The following is a 20,758-nucleotide window of genomic DNA, read 5'->3' as shown; positions in this document are numbered from 1 at the left end:
TGAGAGGAGGAGCCAGAGGGAGAGCAGGAGCTTATGAAAGCTTCATAACTGCCACTCCTAGAGAGGTTCTAGGAGTGAATTATAGTAGCAGAAAAGTCATAAATCACCAGTTGGTGCCTGTGGTCCCCTTTGCTCACACCAGAGCTACAAGGCAGCATGAGCCTGGTGCTGAATGGAGAAAAGGCTGGGACTGTGGTGCTAACTGTGGGCAAGGTAGACATCTAACAGGACTTCTCAGATATGTGGGACCCAAGTCCCAGCTGGAAGCAGCAACAAGGTCAGAAGCAGCCCTCAGTCTGGTTCTCAATTGTTTGAAACACACGCATGCACAGACACACACACACACACACACACACACACACACGGCAAGAAGACGATGATGTATTGAATGCCTGCTATGTTCCAAGAACCATCCTAAGTACTTTTTAACACGTGCTGTCTCAGTTACTCCTTGTGGAAAAACTCATTTGACAGATGAGACAACTAAAGCTGAGAGACTTTAAGTAATTTTCCCAAAGTCACACAGCCAGTCAATGACTAAGACAGAATTGATTCCAAATCATCTGTTCTTTTCATGCTTCTATAGTATATCCCACAGTACCTTTCAAAAACACATACATGCAATACACACATCACATGCATACATCCACAAAGACATTTTATGCTTTCACATCCTATATCCCATGTACACGTATACCCTTCATGTATATAAAAATGCACATCCTAAGTACCACACTTAACAAAATACTTTCACATGAACACAGGCATTCATATTTCTATACATACAGAGCTAAATGACACAACCCACTCTACACACAAATATCTCATGCACACACTAATCCTAGTACATATCCATGCACATTCCTCCATTCTACACATTACACATTCATATACATCATATCTAGTATGTGGTTACATTTGTGTGTCAACTTGGCTGGGCTTGGTTGAGTGGCTGGGCAGCTAGATGTAGTTATTCCCCATGGTGAGATTAATAATTAACTCCATGGTAGAATCTATTGGAGCAGCTGAGTAGCTGCTTTGGGTATGTGGCCTGCTTCCCCTATATAAGAAACAGCTTTGGGAATGGTCTCTAGCTTATGGCACACTTGAACCCTGCATGTAGCTGTGTCATTGCTCAGCAATCTGCCATGCTCTGCCAACCCGGGAACTTTCAATAGACTTGAATGAATGGCCTGCCATGTGGTTTGGTAACATTGGGACTGTCCCTTTTTACTTGTCAACCTTGGACTTGTCAGCCTCAGCAGCCAGCTGTTGTCTGAGTGAAGAAAAGCCTCTAGGTTCAGTGGGCTGGGAGCAGGAGGCAGAGCTGAAGCCCAAGGTTGAGGGGCTTTCACCCAGCCCCTAGAGCCTGGCACTTTGAACTCAGATTCAATGGCTCCGAATTGTAAAAATAAACTCCTGTTTGTTAAAGCCATCCCATTTGTGGTATATTTCTGTCAGAGCAGCACTAGGTAACCAGAACATCTAGAAAACTACCCACCTCACACAAACCCACAAAGTTCCACAGTGACAGACACAAAAACAGTGGAACGCATTTGTCCTTCATCTTGTCAGTTGAAACTAACTCTTCAGGATATGAACAAAAGCTCTTTAGATTAGAATGTCTACATAAATCTTAGAATACCTCTGAATCTTCAAAAGGACACTAAATTGTTTTCAGTATTTTTCATTGCTGGGTATTTTATAATAACCTAATTATTTTTAAATTGTTAATCAATATATAAAATATGCATGAACACTTCTTACAAATCAGGATATCTGATCAAAGTAGCAAATTATTCATTCACTATGCAATAATTGAGTACCAATTATGTTTAAGAAACCATGGTAGACACACATTCACTGACTGTGAGTCAATTCCAACTCATAGACACCATATAGGACAGAGCAGAACTACCCTATGAGGTTTCCCAGGCTGCAAATCTTTACAGAAGTGAACTGCTTCATCTTTCTCCCATGGAGCAGCTGGTGGGTTTGAACTGCTGACCTTTTGGTTAGCAGCCCAGTGCTTTAACCACAGTGCCACCAGAGCTCCTTCATGGTGGACACAGTCGGGATTAAATAAAAAAAACTACCATGCTTTCCACTGTTAAAATACAAACCTAAGTAACTATATTTCAAGGTAGTATGGGGCAGGAAGGAGCTATGGTAGCATAGTGCCTAAGGCACTTGACTGCTAACCAGAAGGCTGGTGGTTCAAACCCACCAGCCACTCCTCAGAAGGAAGGTTGGGCATTCCTACTTCCGTAGTGATACTGCCTCGGAAACCCAAGGAGGGGTCACTATGAGTCGGGCTGACTCGATGGCAAATAACAACAACAACAACATGGGGCAGGATTTGAGGTGGCAGGATCTGGTGACCAAGGGGATCTGAGAGGAGAGAGGGACAAGGAGACAAGCTGGCTCTGGGGTTCCCAGTCCAAGAGAATAGAGAAATGTCTGTGCTGCTGTGGAAACTATAAACTGGAGGAATGAGTTTGGGGAGGAAGTTGTTGTATTCAGTTTGAGAACTGATTTTGAGGCACAGGTGGAATATCTAGATGTACATACACTGCAGGTGTTTGAAAATGAGGAAAGGGGTTTTAAGGAAGAGATTAGAGTGGAGATAGAGATTTGAGAGTCATCCATTATAGATTATCATTTAAAAATTACAGCTGAGGATACACAGATCGTGGTATGTGCATTGTTGTGGTTGGCCTCCATAGAATGGATTCCCAACTCATAACAACTCCATGTGACAGAGTAGAACTGCTCCACAGGGTTTTCTAAGCTGTGATCTTTATGGGAGTAGATCACCACGTCTTCCTCCTGCAGAGCTGGGTGAGTTCAAACCACAAACTTTTTGGTTAGCATCCCAGCACTTAACCATTCCACCACCAGGGCTCCTTGGTGCATGCATACAAATTGAATATTATTCAGCCATAAAGAGATATGTGGGTGTTGATGCTCCCTTCCCAAGAATCCACAAGATGGCTGAAGTGGAGCAGAAAAAGGAGCTGACCTTGAGGAAGTTCACCTACTGAGGGTGGCCCTCAGGCTGCTGCTGGACTGTTCTAGGAGTGGCTTGTGCAGCTGCATGGCATGTGGTAGCAGCAGCAGCTAAACCACAGCCAGTGACAGAAGCAGCACTTGCTGATGGAGGGGCTGCAGAGGGCAAGAAAGAGACATGGCACACATAGCTGGAGGCATAAAGATGCACCTGTGCAATGTGATCATGCTGTGGAAGGTATGGCAGCATGGTGGATGCCTGCAATGGCAAGACTATCGACCAGGTAGAGATTAAGCTCCAGATGATCAGCTACTACCTGAGTGAGTTCTCTACCACCAGCCTGGCATCAGGGCCACCCACTCCTCTCACTTCAGCTCTCTCAGGTAGACCTTCTGGCCAATAAAAAGTTCAGACTTCTGTAGTCCTAAAGAATATCAATTAGGAAAAAAAAAAACTAAATAAGAGAAATGAAGTCCTGATACATGCTACAATGCAGACAAGTCTTAAAAACATCATCCTGAATGAAGTAATTCAGACAGAAAAAGACAAATACTGTATGACCCACTCATATGAAATATTTAGTATAGGCAAGGAAATATAGACTTAGTGGTTATCAGGGAGGGAGGGAAGGGAAAAAGGGGACTGCTGTTTAGGGGACACTGAGCTTCTGTTAAGGATGATGGGAGAATGGATAACACTGATGGTTGCACAGCATAATGAACACAATAAATTCACCAAATGTGAATATGTGAAAAATGTTGAAATGTTTACCCCATTTAAAATGCAATGTTACAGGAGTCTCTGAGTGATGCAGATGATTAAACGATCAGCTACAAACTGAAAGGTTAGTAATTTGAACCTTCCCAGAAGCACCTGGGGAGAAGAAAGTTCTGGCTATCTGCTTCCAACAGCTTTCACATGCATATGAGGTGATTGAAACTACCATGGCTTGGGTCAGCACACCTTAGTCTTCAAAGTGAAATCTTTGCTCTAACATTTTTAAAAAGTCTTTTGCAGCAGATTTACCGAGTGCAATACAATGTCTGATTTCTTGACTGTTGCTTCCATGGTTGTTGATCATGGATCTAAGGAAAATGAAATCCCTAAACTTCAAACTTTTCTCCACTTATCATGGTGTTGCTTATTGGTCCAGTTGCGAAGATTTTTGTTATATGTTGAGGTGTAATCCATACTGAAGGCTGTAGTCTTTGATCTTCACCAGTAAGCGCTTCAAGTTATCTTCACTTTCAGCAAGCAAGTTTGTGTCATCTGCATATCACAGGTTGTTAATGAGTCTAGTTCCAGTCCTGATGCTGCATTCTAATAAATTCCAGCTTCTCAGATTTGCTCGTCATACACATTGAATGAGTATGGTGAATGGATACAATCCAGACATACACCTTTACTGATTTTAAACCATTCAGTATCCCCCTGTTCTATTCAAATGACAGCTTCTTGGTATATGTACAGGTTTCTCATGAGCACAATTAAGTGTTCTGGAATTCGTAGTCTTCAAAATATTATCCATAATTTGTTATGATCCATACAGTGGAATGTATTTGCATAGTCAGTAAAACACAGGTAAACATCTTGCTGGTATTCTTTGCTTTCAGCCAAGATCTCTCTGACATCAGCATTCATGTCGTCTTCTGAATCGAGCTTGCGTTTTTGGAAATTCCCTGTCAATAGACTGCTGCAGTTTTTTAATTCTCTTCAGCAAAATTTTTCTTGTATATGATATTAATGCTATTGTTCAATAATTTCCATTCTGTTGCATCACCTTGCTTTGGAATTGGCAAAAATACTGATCTCTTCCAGTCTGTTGGCCAGGTATCTGTCTTTCAAATTTCTTGGCATAAACAAGTGAGCACCTCCAGGGCCACATCTCTTTGCTGAAATATCTCAAAGGGTGTTCTGTCAGTTTCTGGAGCCTTGTTTTTTGCCAATTCCTTCAGTGCAGTCTGGACATTTCCTTCAATACACTCAGTTCTTTATCACAGGCTACCTCCTGAAATGGTTGAATGTCAAACAATTCTTTTTGGTACAATGACTCTGTGTATTCCCTCCATCTTCTTTTGATGCTTCTGGCATTGTTCAATATTTTGCCCAATACTGCAACTCAAGGCTTGAATTTTTTCTTCAGTTCTTTCAGCTTGAGAAATGCTGAAAGTGTTCTTCCCTTTTGGTTTTCTAACTCCAGGTATTTGCACATTTCATTATGATACTTTACTTGGTCTTCTTCTGCTACCCTTTGAAATCTGTTCAGCTCTTTTATTTCATCATTTCTTCCATTGTCTTTAGCTACCATTCATTCAAGAGCAAGTTTCAATGTCTTCTAACATCCATTTCGGTCTTTTCTTCCTTTCCTATCTTTTTAATGATCTTTTGCTTTCTTCATATACAATGTTCTTGATGTCAACTCACAACTCGTCTGGTCTTCAGTCATTGGTAATCAATGTGTCAAATCTATTCTTCAGATGGTCTCTAAATTCAAGTCATATTTTGCCTCTCACATATTTGTTTTCATTTTCTTCAGCTTCAACTTGAACTTGCATGTAAGCAATTAATGGTCTGTTTCACACTCAGTTCCTGACTTTGTTTTGACTGATGATATTGAGCTTCTCCATCACCTCTTCCCACAGATGTATTGATTTAATTCCTATGTATTTCATCTAGTGAGGACCGCATGTACAGTCACCCTGTATGTTGTCGGAAAACGTATTTAATGAATAAGACTATTCTTAGATATTAGTAATTCATACTGTTGTGTGCATGAGGACCTGAAATCACTTTGTTGAAGCAGGGAGGAGGAGTGACAGGAGCAGTGTGAAGCATCCCAAGCAATTTGACTTCAAATCACCCAACTCCTGACACATCAAGATAGTTCATCCACTCTGTGATTTACTCTAGGACCTAGGTCAGTTCCTTCCTTTGCTTGAGCCTCCATTCCCAATGGAGCATTTTCTGAAGTGTCTGCTTTATGAGAAAATAGTCCCAGGGTAGCAGAGGCATATAAGCTTGTTAAAGGTGAAAATCTTGCATTAAAGATGCCTGACTAAATTTGTGTTTCCACATGCATTTAACTTTGGCAACTTAAAAAAAAAAAAAAATAGTGACTTGTATTCTGCACATAACCTTTGAGGAAAGGCTGGAGTGTTTGGTTCTAGGGTCCTTTCTGGCTATGATGTTCCATGGACCTATGAGAGTGCAGACACCCAAAACACAGGTCTGGGCCTAGCTGGAAATTAACCCTTCCATCTCCTCTTCTAGGGAAACCCAGGAACTGAGTGTGATTGCTAAAAACCTCAGAGATGCAGCCTTAAAATAGTCAGTGCCTTCTCATCATCAATCAGATACTTGGTTCTCTGCCAGCATCCCACGTTGGCTGATGTTTGGGCTGGGTAAACATTTTAGTCTGAGCCTTGCCTCATTAAGAACTCGTATTCTCCATTTCTTAGGCTCAGAACACTCTGGTGGCTCTACAGGGCAGGACAAGGGTGGCTGTGATCACAGCACAGGGAAGGGCCATCATTAACCCTTTGCTCTCCTCTCTCCTTTTTTTAGCCTTGCTGCTTCTAAGGAGGCTGATGCTGCCCGCTCCGCACCCAAGCCTATGTCACCCTCCGATTTCCTGGATAAGCTAATGGGGAGAACCTCTGGATATGATGCCAGGATCAGGCCCAATTTTAAAGGTAGGGAAAACTTTCTTTTCCAGACCTCCAGGGATATGTGTTCCTTGATTAGAGAAGCAAGCAGCAATGATATATCATTGTTCTACTCTGTCCTATAGTGTTTCTATGTGTGGGAAGTGACTAAAGGGCAGTGGATTTGGGTTGTTATCCTTGAGTAGGGGCAGTGGTGGTTCAGTATAGGGACCTAAAAAGGGGACACTTCCCTTGTGTGATGGTTAATATGTGGTATGAACTCATGACGTTCATCTCCTCTACTCAAGGCTTGTTGTTGTTAGGTGCTGCCAAATCAGTTTGGATTCTACAGAAGACAGTGTTAATTCCTCCTTCTCTCCCACTGAGCCCAGACAAAGCCTCAGAGAATACAATTCAACAGGATCGCTGGTTGCCAAGAGTCAATTGCCAGTATGTGAACTAAGATCTATTTGCTATCCCTGAGGACCCCCAATGGCACACTGGTTAAAGTGCTTGGCTGCTAACAGAAAACTCAGTGATTTGAACCCACCAGCCATTCCTCGGGAGAAAGATGTGGCATTCTGCTTCCGTAAAGATTTACAGCCTTGGAAATCCCCACGGAGCAGTTCTGCTCTGTCCTATGAGTCAGAATCAACTCGAGGGCACACAACAACTCTTCATTACCTAGTAAATTCCTGACCCTGGGCCTTTTGGCTACAGAAACCACATATCCTGGCTTGCTTGAGACAATAACAATTTAGGTCCATCATTGCTGTTTAATTAATAATACCACTTTCTTGCAGTCTCAAAATTGCCCCAGTTTGGATGATAAATTATATGGTCACTCTACTCATGGCTCTTTGTCTTTTCACTGGAGAACTCAAGACCCAACATGGATTAATAAAGATGAAAAGTGCATTTGCAGAGTCCTTGCTGAGGAGCACTGATGGCACAGTGGTTAAAGCACTTGACTGCTAATCCAGAAGATGGTGGTTTAACCCACCAGCCACTTTACTGGAGAAAGATGTGGCAGCCTGCTTCTGTAAAGATTTACAGCCTTGGAAACCCTATGGGGCAGTTCTACTCTGTCCTATAGAGTTTCTATGAGTGAGAAGTGACTAAAGGGCAGTGGATTTGGGTTGCTATTCCTTGAGTGCGGGCAGTGGTGGTTCAGTAGTAGAATTCTTCCCTTCCACATGGGAGACCCAGGTTTGGTTTCCAGCCAATGTACCTCGTGTGTAACTACCACGCATCTATCAGAGGATGCTTGAATGTTGCCATGATGCTGAACAAGTTTTAGCAGAGTTTCTGAACTAAGTGGACTAGGAAGGCCTAGTGATCTACTTATAAAAAAGCAACAAGTTAAAACCCTATTGATCATAATGGTCTGATCCCCAGCTGATCATGTTGACACAGGACCAGGCAGCAATTCATTCTGTTGCTCATGGGGTTGCCATGCATCTGTGGCCAACTTGACAGCAACTAACAACTTGACATCTATCTGAGGTATAATGGAGAGAATGATAAACATTAAATGTAGAGAAATGGGTTCAACTTTTGACTTAAACACAAACTTATTCTCTGACCTAGGGTAAGTCTTTTCCATTCTCTAGGCTTCAATTCCGTTATCTCTGCAGTTATGGGGTTGGCTATACCTGTGATTTTTCAACTATGCTTCATGGAGCTCTAAGAAGCTCTGGTCGTGCTATGGTTAAGGCATTGGGCTGCTAACCAAAAGGTTGGTGGTATGAACTCACCAGCTGCTCCGCTCCGTAAAGATTTACAGCCTTGGAAACCCTATGGGTATCACTATGACTCAGAATCAACTCAATGGCAGTGGGTTTTGGTCATGGAGCTATAAGGCATAGTGAGCAAGCCCACATCTACTTCTCCCCACAGCTCCATTTTTATTGGCTTTAGATAAGGGGCTTCCAACTACCTTGGACTGACAAATAATTTTGAAACTTTCTAGCCAAAATTAGAGTTACAATTTCAAATGCCTAAGGCATTTAATGGGAACTCTGGTAGCGTAGTGCCTAAGGCACTTGACTGCGGTTCAAACCCACCAGCCACTCCTCGGAAGGAAGATGGGGCAATCTACTTCCGTAGTGATACAGCCTCAGAAACCCAAGGAGGGGTCGCTGTGAGTTGGATCCGACTTGATGGCAGTAGAGTTTGTTTTTTTTTGTTTGTTTGTTTTGGTACAGGGCTTGGGTAGGTAATTTAAATGAGTAAGACAATAGGGAGTGGTAGAGACTATGGAGAAATGGCAGTACAGGCCCTCTAAAGGAAACTGCTTCCCCTTAGCCCTAGCCTGAGGATACCCTACAGGATTGTGAGCAGAATGTTGCCATCTCATCCAATATTCTAAAAGGAATCAAGCTTGTTCATGAAACTTCCTGCTTCTTAAAGCATACAAAGTCAAGGAAGACATGCCCATGGCCAGATATGCCCTGTGGGTAGCCAATTTATAGCCTCTAGTCTAGGTTATTTGAGAAGTTCTTTTAGTTCTGACAATCTTGTGAGACCTTAATGTCTATAATAATCAGGGAACCAAAATCCAGCTGCTGTCAAGTCAATTCCACCTCATGGTGACCCCATGTGTTACAAAATAGAACTTGCTTGGAGTCTTTATGGACAATGTGTCAGGCCTTTCTTACATAGTGCCACCGGGCAGGTTCAAACCACCAACCTTTTGATCAGCAGCCAAGTGCAAACCATTTGTGCCACCCAGGGACCTAAAAAGGGAACACTTCTCTTTATTCATGGATGTCTTAGGACGTTGTGACCACCACATATTTTGGAGCAGAATTCTGCAGCTGTAGTCTTAAGGACTTTCTTGGGAGACTGTAAGTGCTGATCTTTATTCCAGCTGCTGCAAAAATCTTAGTCAAGAACCCATAGTCAGCCTCTTAATCATTTATTGATTCCAGAAGCCCTTCTTCACTGTTCCTTTTGGCTCAAGTCCAAGACCAAATAAGGGATGTGTCAGCTGATAACAGCTTGCTAATATTTGCTCACTTTGTCCCCCATTCTCAATGTCTCTTCAGAGTGTTCTGTCCACACAAGACTCTTCAATTAGAAAAGGATCTGAGAAGTGTACAGAGGCTGGCCCCACCTCTTACCCCTGTTTACCTGAGGCTCCTCCCCTCCACCAGCACCTGGCTCCTGAGCCCATGTGTCCCAGCCTTGCTAGCATAACCCAGGTTTCCCCCAGGGTCAGCAAGTCAGAACCAAGGTTGCTATCATAGCACACTCAGCCCAAGCATCTTCTTCAGGCTAACAATCTCAAATACCCAGCAGGACCAGGCAAGTATTATACATGAATGAAGCAGGATGAATATAAGAAAAGATAGCAAGGAAGCACAAGGGTGGACTAAGAACACCCATTTCTCAGTTTCTGCAGAAGGCTGCTGGGAGGAATGCAAGCCCTGGGCTGTCAGGCCTTCCAAGATAAGACTTAAATCTGGGGTTTTATGTACATTGTTCCAATTTAACAACTAAATCAAATCTTTTTAAAACACTGTAAAACACATCAAACATGTCGAAGAACAGGTTAAGGTCTTTGGCCACCAGATTGCATCCTCTGTCCCTAGCAGTTTTGGGGAATTCCAGCTCAGCTTGCCCCCTGGTGGTTTCTCTTGAAATGGCAGTCTGCAGGGAAGCCCCAGACTAGACTGAGCATCTAGGGTCCATGTGTTAGTTACCCTTTATGCATATCGCTGTGCATGGCACACAAAAGACCCTCATTCAAAAGTGAATAGATGAGTAAACAAAAGAATATATGCTAGGGCTTAGAGTGGTTGAATGATTTTCCTATAATACTGGTGATTTATTTACTTACTTACTTAGCAGTAAAAATTTTTAATATATAAAATTTCACCAAGACTATGAAATCATAGAATCAGGACTTTTGCCTCCATGCTCGGAACCTGACTCAGAACACTTGGGCCCGAAATACATGGGACCAGATCATCCCTTACGTCTCTCCCAACCCCACATTGGCCTTCAATTTACTCCCAACTTTGGGAGCAGCTCCCTAGAACCCCATCCTATGCACTGGCCTGCTAGCTTTCTCTCCCTTTCCCTGTGGTGAGGGCTGAAAGGTTAGCATGCTGGGGTCTTCTGTCCCTATGTCCCTGTAAGTCCCTTTTTCACTTCTGTCCAGGCACAAATAACATTCCCAAAGCCCCAGACAAGCCAGAGAGCTCCTGAAAAGGCCATGCAGACGTAGCCCGTGTGACCCAAACACAATAGGAAGAGGCCAGCATTGTTTGAAAACTCCACAGAGTGATTAATCACTCAACGGCTCCTTAAGTCACCAGAAATTTTCACTGCTCCTTCTCTCCTAGAGACAGCGTGGTCAGGAACAGCCAGCATTATCTGCAGGACACAATGGCAATGCAAATCATTAACAGGGAAATAAAGAGCACAAAAACTTGATTCTAGTCTTTCCTCTGCTCTCCTGATATGTGTGACGCTGAATAAATCATGTCATGTGTCTGGGCCTCTGTTTCTGCATCTGTGAAATGATTCAGTAGGACCAGGCCCTTCAGCTCTGATAGTCTATGTCTTCTCTAAGACTGTTTGTATTATAATGGCTCCCGGCATTAGGGATCAATGCAAACACATACACAAAAGCAAAATTAAAGTTTAATATTTAATGAACTATATACATTATCCTGCTGCCAAAGGCTGCCAGATTGTAATTTTCTTGAGGATAATTTAATTTCAGATTTATTTCAATGAACTGCACCTCCCCATGGGGTCTTTTTGGCTGGCTCCCTCTCACACACACAAATCAGGATCTAATTTATATGGGAGTCACAGCGCCAGACACTTGCAGGCCCTGGGTGGGAACTCTGTGCATGTCATTTCCAGGAGCGGGCAGTAACTCTTTGGGGCATTTTAATAGTATGAGTCCAAGTAAAAAGAGAAACCTGGGTCTGAGTCAAAATGAGGAGAAGAAAGAAAGAAAGAAAAAAAAAAAAAAAAAGAACGGGCCTTTGTTTCGGTGGAAGTGACAAAGAGGCAGATTTCAGCTCAGCATAAAGAAAAAAAAAATTAACAGAGCTGTCCAACTATGGAAAGGACTGCTCAGGATGTGATGAGTTTGCAGCTGCTGGAGGTGTTCAGGCACTCAGCCATTAAGGAGTAGCTGGTCCATAGCAAACCAAACAAACCAAACCCATAACCATGGCATCAATTACAACTCATAGTGACTCTGCAGCAAGAGTAGAACTTCCCTATAGTGTTTCTAAGGCTATAAATCTTTATGGAAGCAGACTGCCCCATCTTTCTCCTGCAGAGCATCTGGTGGGTTTGAACAACTGACCTTTCGGTTAGCCCCAAGCACCTAACCACTGTGCAACGAGGCCTCCTTTTGGTCTATAGCAAGGGTTCCCAAACCTACTTGTGCATGAAAATCACCCAGGTAACTTGTTAAACAATAGATTCTGGGCCCATCCTCAAAGATTAGGGTTCACTGGGTCTAGGGTTGAGCCAAGGCATGCTCAGTTTAACAAGTCCCCCAGGTGATTCTACTACAGACCAGAATTTGGGAAGCAGTTGATTAGGTGACCTTTAAAATATCTTTCAGCCCTGAAATCTGCTAACCCTGAAATGCAAATTGATGGCTTCTATAGGGGAATGCCAACCATTTGAGTTGAGAGTGACTGGTCAGACCAAGATCTACTCTCCCTCCAGATTAATGGGAGAAGTTGAGAACCAGAAGGAGAGGGGGTATGCCTGAGTCAAACAGCCAGTGAATGCTGAAGGTTTGTCTAAAACACAAAAGTCTTGACAGTCCTTGGAGGGAAAGTCTGGGTTCTCACTCCAATACTGGGTCCTCTCCTCTTCACTAAGATTTCTGAAAAGCAAGAAATATTGGCTGAGGTTGGGTATAATGCTTAGGCTACTTTTTCAAAAGGGACAGGAAGAAGTGGGTACCCAAGCACACAAGGATACCTGCTTTCTTACTTCCACAATCAGAAAACTTGCATTCAAGTTCTGACTCCATCACTTGTGAGCTCAATGAGACAGGGTGAGTCACTAAAACTCTCTGTGGTCCATCTGTGAAGTAGAGACAACAACCTTCCCCGCCTACATCAGTACCTCATGGGATCAATAAGAAAGTGGACCTGAAAAAAAATTGCCAACTGCAAATTACAATTGCCTTGTGAAGGATTGTGACCTATTATCCAAGTCTTATGGTTCAGTGGTAGAATTCTCACCTTCCATATTGGATACCGGGAGCTCTGGTGGCATAGTGCCTAAGGCATTTGACTGCTAACCAGAAGACTGGCGGTTCAAACCTACCAGCCACTCCTCGGAAGGAAGATGGGGCAATCTACTTACGTAATGATACTGCCTCGGAAACACAAGGAGGGGTCGCTATGAGTCAGATCCGACTCACCAGCAATGGGTTTTATGTTGGATACCCAAGTTCAATTCATGGTCAACGCACTTCATGCTCAGCCACCATCTATCTGTCAGTGGAACTTTAAGTGTTGCTGTGATGCTGAATAGGTTTCAGTGGAACTTCTAGACTAAGACAGACTAGGAAAAAAGGCCCACTGATCTGACTTTGAAAATCAGCCACAGAAAATCCTATGGAGCACAATGGTTGCATCTGCACTCTATTATGAGAATGGCACAGGATCAGGTATTCATTCCATTCCATTCCACTACACCTGGGGCTGACTGAAAGGCAGTTAAACCCCCTTCAAGGTCAGCTCTACTTCCTCACTTTTATGGGGCCTCCCTAAATTGCCTTGCTCTCCGGAATCTCTCTTTCATCTGGACTCCTACTGCTTTTGCCACACCTACCCATGATCACACATTCTCCACTGGTTATTTTATGCTGACCCTCTTGTCAGCTCAGGTAAGGCCCAGTGCCATTTTCTGTGTGACCTTGAACATGCCCTTATCTTTCTCTGAGGCTTAACCCTGTAAGTATAGCTATTAAGACCACCAGTTCTAGAATTAGAGAAATCTGAACCCAAACGCTGGCTCAACCATTTACTTACTTATCTGTGTAGCCTTGAACAAATAATGTAACCTTTCTGAGTCTCTGTTCCTTCATCTATAAAAGAGGTAATAACCATACCTTTTCATGAGACAATGTTAGTAACAGTCTCAGCAGAGTGCGGAATCTCACAGTGCTCAGTAAATCACAGCTGCTATAATTAATAGCATAAAATGAGGAGATTGGACTTCAACAGACAGAGATACCTCTGGCATGAATTTCCAAAACCAGAAATTTGCCTCCACTTCTTTCTTATCCTTTGCAGCAAGATTCAAAAAGCTTGGCTGGGAAATATTTAACAAAGATGTGTGAACTTCCCTTGAGGTTCCTTCTGAAATCCTCAGCTGGTATTCCCATCATCACCCTTTCAGGCAATCATTCTTGGTTCATAAGTTCAGGGCAAGGAACTTGCTGTTCCCTATGATTCCCAAGATGGCCTCCAAATGTTGTAGCCGTAAATACATTTCAGCCACAAATTAGAAGGCAGCCGTTGGGGTTTGGGGAAGGGATTTCAACCATATGGCAGGATGATGAATCATCCTGTGTTAATGAAAGAACATCTCAGCTCAGCCTCTGGTGTTCTGTACCTGGCTCTCACTAAGGGACAAAGGAATCTGGCATAATGGTGTTAAATGATGCCTGGGAATCCCAGGTGCTTAGGGGTGGAGTGCAGGGCAAGCAGGAGCCTCCTCTACCAAGGGGAATCCATCCTTGAAGTCAGTGTTCCTAGGAATGGGTCCTGTCTGATGGGCTTCTTCATGGCCAGTGGGCTGAACAGGAATCTCTCTCTTGATTGGCAGGTCCCCCGGTGAATGTGAGCTGCAACATTTTCATCAACAGCTTTGGTTCCATTGCCGAGACAACCATGGTGAGTGAGTCACAGCACAAGCTGCTGTTTCCTGCTGAGGATCTCTCTCTCCCCAAAATACTTATCCTCTGCATTCCTCTTCCCTAAGGAGATGGGGAATCTGGTGTTTTTTCAGGTCCCCAGTGGTATACTCTGATGTTTTTACTGTCCTGTTCAATCAGTGTTTTGAGTGAAGACATAATATCTAAAAAACGGCCAAAGAACTAGCTGGTTTAGTTCATGCCAAACATCCATGATTACAAAAACAAAATGATGTCAACAGGCTAAATTTTTATTAGATTTTTTTTTTTTAAATGTGAAAACTTGCTCATGGTTTAACATTCAACCAAAGAATGGGAAGAAGACTGATGGTTAAGGAAGTTGAAGTGGATATATTGGGGTTGATTGTATTCTTCTCTCTACTTTTTATGTATGTATTTAAACTTTCCCATAATAAAAAGTTTTAAATAAAGCAATTATACTAGGAAAAATGCTAGAAGGAAAAATGCCAAAATGTTCACTGTGATTATCTCTGAATCATGAATAATTCTTTTTTTTTCTGTATTTTTCAAATTTCTCTCAGGAGCAAATATTACATTAGTATAAATAATTGGCATTCATAGTTCAGTGGCAGAATTCTCATCTTCCATGCAATGGACCCTGGTTCAATTTCAAGCCATTGCACCTCAGTACAGCCACCATTTGTCAATGGAGGTTTGCATGTTGCTAAGAGATTGAACAGGTTTCAGTGGAGCTTCCAAACTAAGAAAGACTAGGAAGAAAGACCTGGTGATCTAACTTCCAAAAACAGCCAAAGAAAACTTTATGGATCACAATTGTTGACTGTTGTACATGAGTCGTCATGAGTTAGGGCCAATTTGATGAGAGCTAACAATTATAAATAAATATAATGGTAATTTTAAAATTTACTCAACCCTTTAAAACAATAAATCAATTGTACTCATGTGAAAGAAGTGATATAGTTTGTGCAAAAAATAACCAAAGAAATAACCCAAAGTAATCTCTTTACATGCAGAATGAGAAACAGCCAGTCATCCACCAAGTCCTATAGATTTTACTATCATACAGGACTCTGAGATTAAGTCACTGGGCCTGAGGCCTCAGGATCATAGTCTCAGGAGACATCAAGGTGAATTGGCACAACATAGTCCACAAAGACATTGTTCTATGTCCTATTTTGGTGAGTAGTGACTGGGGTCTTAAAAGCTTCCAAGCAGCTATCTAAAGTGCAACTATTGGTCTCTTCCCATCTGGAGCAAAGAATAATGAAGAAAATGAAAGACACATGGAAATAGCCCAAAAGACTAATGGACCACGTGAACCTTAACCTCCACAATGCTGAGACCAGAAGAACTAGATGGTGCCTGGCTACAACTACCAACTACTCTAAAAGGGATCAAATGAGAAGGTCCAGGATAGAGTGGGAGAAAAACGTGGAACAAAACTCAAAATCATAAAAAGACCAGGCTTACTGGTCTGATAGAGACTAGCGGAACCCCCAAGGCAATAGCCCTTTGTCATCCTTTGGACCTGGAACTGAACCCACTCCAGTAGCTCAATTTTCATTCAAACAATAAACAGGTCTACAGTGAACAATAACTCTAGGAAGGTACACATTTTTTAGAACAGTCAACCATTCAAGAGCAAAAGGGCAGCATTTGCCCAAGGACAAAGTTCAGAAGGCAGGAAAGATTAGGAGAGAAAGAGGAATGGAAACCAGAAACACAGGGAGGAAGTGGGAGAAATGATGTTACATTGAGGGGATTGCAATTCATGACATGAAACAAAAGGTGTATGAATTGTTGAATGAAAAACCTATTTGCTCTGTAAATGTTCACCCAAATCACAATTAAAAGTTTAAAACAAATAAATAAATATGGTTGAAATGGCATAAATAAATAAATAAAGTCCCCTGAAACATCTAGTATTTCTGCACATTTGTCTGCCCTCAGTCTAGTTTAGGCTTCCACAATGGCTTGTTCAGATTACTGTAAAGGGCGCTGGTTGACTTTCATCTTGCCTCCCTCCAGTCCATCTTTTTTCATACAGTGGGCTCTGTGGAGAAAAATCCTGGTGCCCTGCTCTGTAAAGATTACAGCCTAGAAAACTCTATGGGGCAGTTCTCCTCTGTCACAAGTAGTTGCTATAAGCTAGAATTGACTTGATGGTACCCTACAACAACACAAGTACTTCTAAAATACAAATCTAAGTGTGCTACTCCTGTGCTTGAAAGCTTTCCTGGGGCTTCTCCTCACCTTCCGCATTTAGCCCAAATTCCTTTGCAGGACTTACAAGCCTGTTTGTTATTCTGCCCTGCTTCATCTCTTTTCGTATTCTACTTGTGATTTGCTTAGAGTTCTCCACACAGGTGGTGCTCTCTCTCTGGTTTACAGGCTTCTGTTGATGCTGCTAGGGCTCTGTCCAAAACACCTGCTCCAGCCTCCTTTCCCTTTACAACTCCTATTGTCCTTCAAGACTTTGCTTACAATTACCTACATAGGAAGCCTTCATACACTATCACAGTGCACATGTGAGTTCATGTGTGTGTTAGACCCAATGTTGGGATGGGTCCCTTCTCATAACACATTTTTCATTTCTAGTAATACCACTTAACCATTTACATTTAGATCTATTTGTTTCTCTCCTCGCTATGATGTAATTTTTTTCTTTTATAGCTTTCTTTTTTTTAATTTGCTTTTTTATTGTGGTTTGGGTGAAAGTTTACAGAGTAAATTGGTTATCCATTTAACAATCCATACACATTCTGTTTTGTGACATTTACTGCAATCCCCACACTGTAACAGCTTTCCTCCCACCTCCTCTGCCCAGCCCTTCCCTTCATCCTTCTTTCCCATCTCCTCCCTCCTTCCTGGCTCTATCCCGGGACAAATGCTGACCTCTTGATCTCATATGCTTGATTGTTCTAATGAATGCATACCCTCCTGATATTACTGTTTACCTTTTAGGCCTGTTTATCATTTGGCTGCCAATTGACTCACGGGGGTTAAGTTCAATTCCTAACTGGAAGGGTATCTAAGGGCCATAGTCTCATGGGTTTCACCAGTCTTCATCAGACAGTAAGTCTGATCTTTTTTATGATTTTGAGTTTTGTTTCACATTTTCCCACACTTTATCCAAGACCTCCTATTGTGATCCCTTCCAGAGTGATCAGCAGTGGTAGCTGCATAGCATCTAGTTCTTCTGATCTGAAGGTTGTGGAGGCTGAGGTTCACATGTTCCGTTAGTCCTTTGGGTTCATTGTTCCCTGTGTCTTTGAACTTCTTCATTCTTCTTTGATTAGCTCTGTATCTACTTGTAAAATACTGTTATTATTATTGCAGGATTGTGTAGGTAATAGTATCCACCTTCATTGCCTTTCACTCTGTGTTCCTCCCTATGTCTTCCACTGCCTTGAGCATTTTGTGCTGACCTCCCCCTTATTGTATATTGTCTTCCCCTTTACCCAAGTCAATACATGTCTACCCTCCAGTTGGTGTTGTCCCTCCCTTCCTCTAGTAACCTTCAAAGAGCAATTCTTTCAGTGTGTAAACCTTTTTTTAACCTTTTGTAGTACGGGTCTCATACAATAATTGTCTTCTGTGATTGACTCATTTCACTCAGCATAATGTCCTCTAGATTCATCCATGTTATGAAGGGTTTTGCAGATTCATCATGATTCTTTAATGTTGTATAGTATTCCATTGTGTGTATGTACCACAGTCTGTATCCATTCATCTGTTGATGGCCATTTAAGTTGTTTCCATATTTTTGCTATTGTGAATAGTGCTGTGATGAACATGGGTGTACATATATCTGTTCATGTCACAGCTCATATTTCTCTAGGATATATACCTAGCAGTGGGATTGCTAGATTGTATCATATTTCTATTTCCAACTTCTTAAGGAAGCACCAAGGAGCTCTGGTAGCATAATGCCTAAGGTACTTGACTGCTAACCAGAAGGCTGGCGGGCAGTTCAAACCCACCAGCCACTCCTCGGAAGGAAGGTTGGACAATCTACTTCCATAGTGATACTGCCTCAGAAACCCAAGGAGGGGTGGCTATGAGTCAGGTCCGACTTGATAGCACATAACAACAACAACAACAACAAGGAAGCACCATACTGCTTTCCACAATGGTTGTACCATTTTTCAATCCCATCAGCAGTGTATGAGTGTTCCAGTCTTTCCACACCTTTGCCAGCATTTGTTGTTTTCTGTTTTTTAGAACTTTGTTATTAATGTTAGAGGGAGATGATATCTCATCATTATTTTGATTTTTATCTCTCTGATGGCTGGTTAAAAAATGGTTACAGCAGAGAACTTCCAGAAATGCAAGCTGGATTCAGAAGAGGATGTGGAATGAGGAATATCATTGCTGGTGTTAGATGGATCTTGGCTGAAAGCAAATACCAGAAAGATGTTTACTTGTGTTTTATTGACTGTGCAAAAGCATTCAACTGTGTGGATCTAACAAATTGTGGATAACATTGAGAAGAATGGGAATTCCAGAACTCTTAATTGTGCTCATGTGGAATCTGTACATAGACCAGGAGGCTGTCATTGGAACAGAACAAGGGGATACTGCATGGTTTAAAATCAAGAAGGAAGTGTGTCAGGGTTGTATCCTTTCACCATACTTGTTCAGTCTGTGTGCTGAGCAAATAATCCAAGAAGCTGGAGCATATGAAGAAGAATGCAGCATCAGGATTGGAGGAAGACTCATTAACAACCTGTGGTACACAGATGACACATCCTTGCTTGCTGAAAGTTAAAATGACTTGAAGAATTTACTGATGAAAGTTAAAGGCTACAGTCTGCATTATAGATTATAATTAACATAAAACAAAAATCCTCACAAATGGAATAAGCAGTTTCATGATAAATGGAGAAAAGACTAAAGTTGTCAAAGATTTCATGTTACTTGGTTCCACAATCAACACCAACCGAAGCAGCAAACAAGAAATCAGAAGACGTGTTGCACTGGGCAAATCTGATGCAAAAGACCTCTTTTAAGTGCTGAAGAACAAAGATTTCTCTTTGAAGACTAGGTGCACCTAACCCAAGCCATGGTATTTTCAGTCATCTCATATGCATGTGAAAGCTGAACTATGAATAAAGAAGACCAAATAAGAATCGATGCTTTTGATTTGTGGTGTTGCCAAAGAATACTGAAAGTACTATAGATTGCCAGAACTAACTAATCTGTCCTGGAAAAGTGCAGCCAGAATTCTCCTTGGAGGCGAGAATGACCAGACTTCATCTCACCTACTTTGGTCATGTTGTCAAAAGGAACCATTACCTGGAGAAGGATATCATGCTTGTTGAAGTGGAGAGTCAGCAAAAAAGGGGAATGCCCTCAATGAGATGGATTGACACCACAGCTGCAATAGTGGGGTCAGGTATAGTAAGGCTTGTGAGGCTGGCACAGGACTGGACAGTGTTTCATTCTGTTGTACATAGGGTCACTGTGAGTCAGAGCCAATTCAACAGCTCCTAACAACAACAACAATGGCTGATTGTGAGCATTTCTTCATGTGTTTATTACCTGCCTAAATGTCTTCTTTTGTGAAGTGTCTGTTCTGCCCATTTTTATTGGATTGTTTGTCTTTTTGTTATTAGGTGTTGATGTTTTCTATAAATTTTGGAGATTAGTCCCTTTTCTGATATATCATTGCTAAATATTTTTTCCTGGTCTGTAGGTTCTCTTTTCACTCTTTTGACAAAGTCTTTTGATGCACATAAATGTTTAATTATTATGAGGTCCCTATTCTCTAGGTTGTTTTCTGCTATTTGTGCATTTTTAGTTCTATTTCTTACTGTATTTATGCCATGTATAAGGGCTCCTAAGTTTGTCCCTATTTTGCTTTGATAATCTTCATGATATGGGGTTTTATCTTTAGGTCTCTGGTTCATCTTGAGTTAGTTTTTGTAAATGGTGTGAGATGTTGTTCTGGTTACCTAGTACTGCTCTAACAGAAATACCACAAATGGGATGGCCTTAACAAACAGGAGTTTATTGTCTCACAGTTTGGAGGCTTTAAGTCCAAACTCAAAGTGCCAGGCTCTAGGGCTGTGTGAAAGCCCCTCAACCTTGGGCTTCAGCTCTGCCTCTTGCTCCTGGCCCACTGAAGCTAGAGGCATCTCTTCATTCAGGCAGCTACTGGCTGCTGAGGCTAACAAGCCCAAGGTCGACAAATAAAATGGCACA

General features: G+C 42.1%; 1 protein-coding gene across 1 annotated transcript in view; it reads left to right on the top strand.

Annotated features, from left to right (window-relative positions):
• GLRA1 (glycine receptor alpha 1) overlaps positions 1-20,758 on the top strand; it is a 173,870-nt gene that overhangs the window by 63,339 nt on the left and 89,773 nt on the right. The window contains exons 2-3 of the mRNA XM_007943644.2: positions 6,575-6,702; positions 14,482-14,549. Coding sequence (XP_007941835.1) covers positions 6,575-6,702; positions 14,482-14,549 — 196 coding nt within the window. The remainder of the gene's footprint in view (positions 1-6,574; positions 6,703-14,481; positions 14,550-20,758) is intronic.

The sequence above is a fragment of the Orycteropus afer genome, unplaced genomic scaffold (genome assembly GCF_000298275.1).
Source record: "Orycteropus afer afer isolate SDZICR_OR568_19922 unplaced genomic scaffold, OryAfe1.0 scaffold00110, whole genome shotgun sequence".
Taxonomy (NCBI): Eukaryota; Metazoa; Chordata; class Mammalia; order Tubulidentata; family Orycteropodidae; genus Orycteropus; species Orycteropus afer.
Note: the sequence above shows the minus strand (reverse complement) of the source record. Positions and strands in the feature narration are given on the sequence as shown.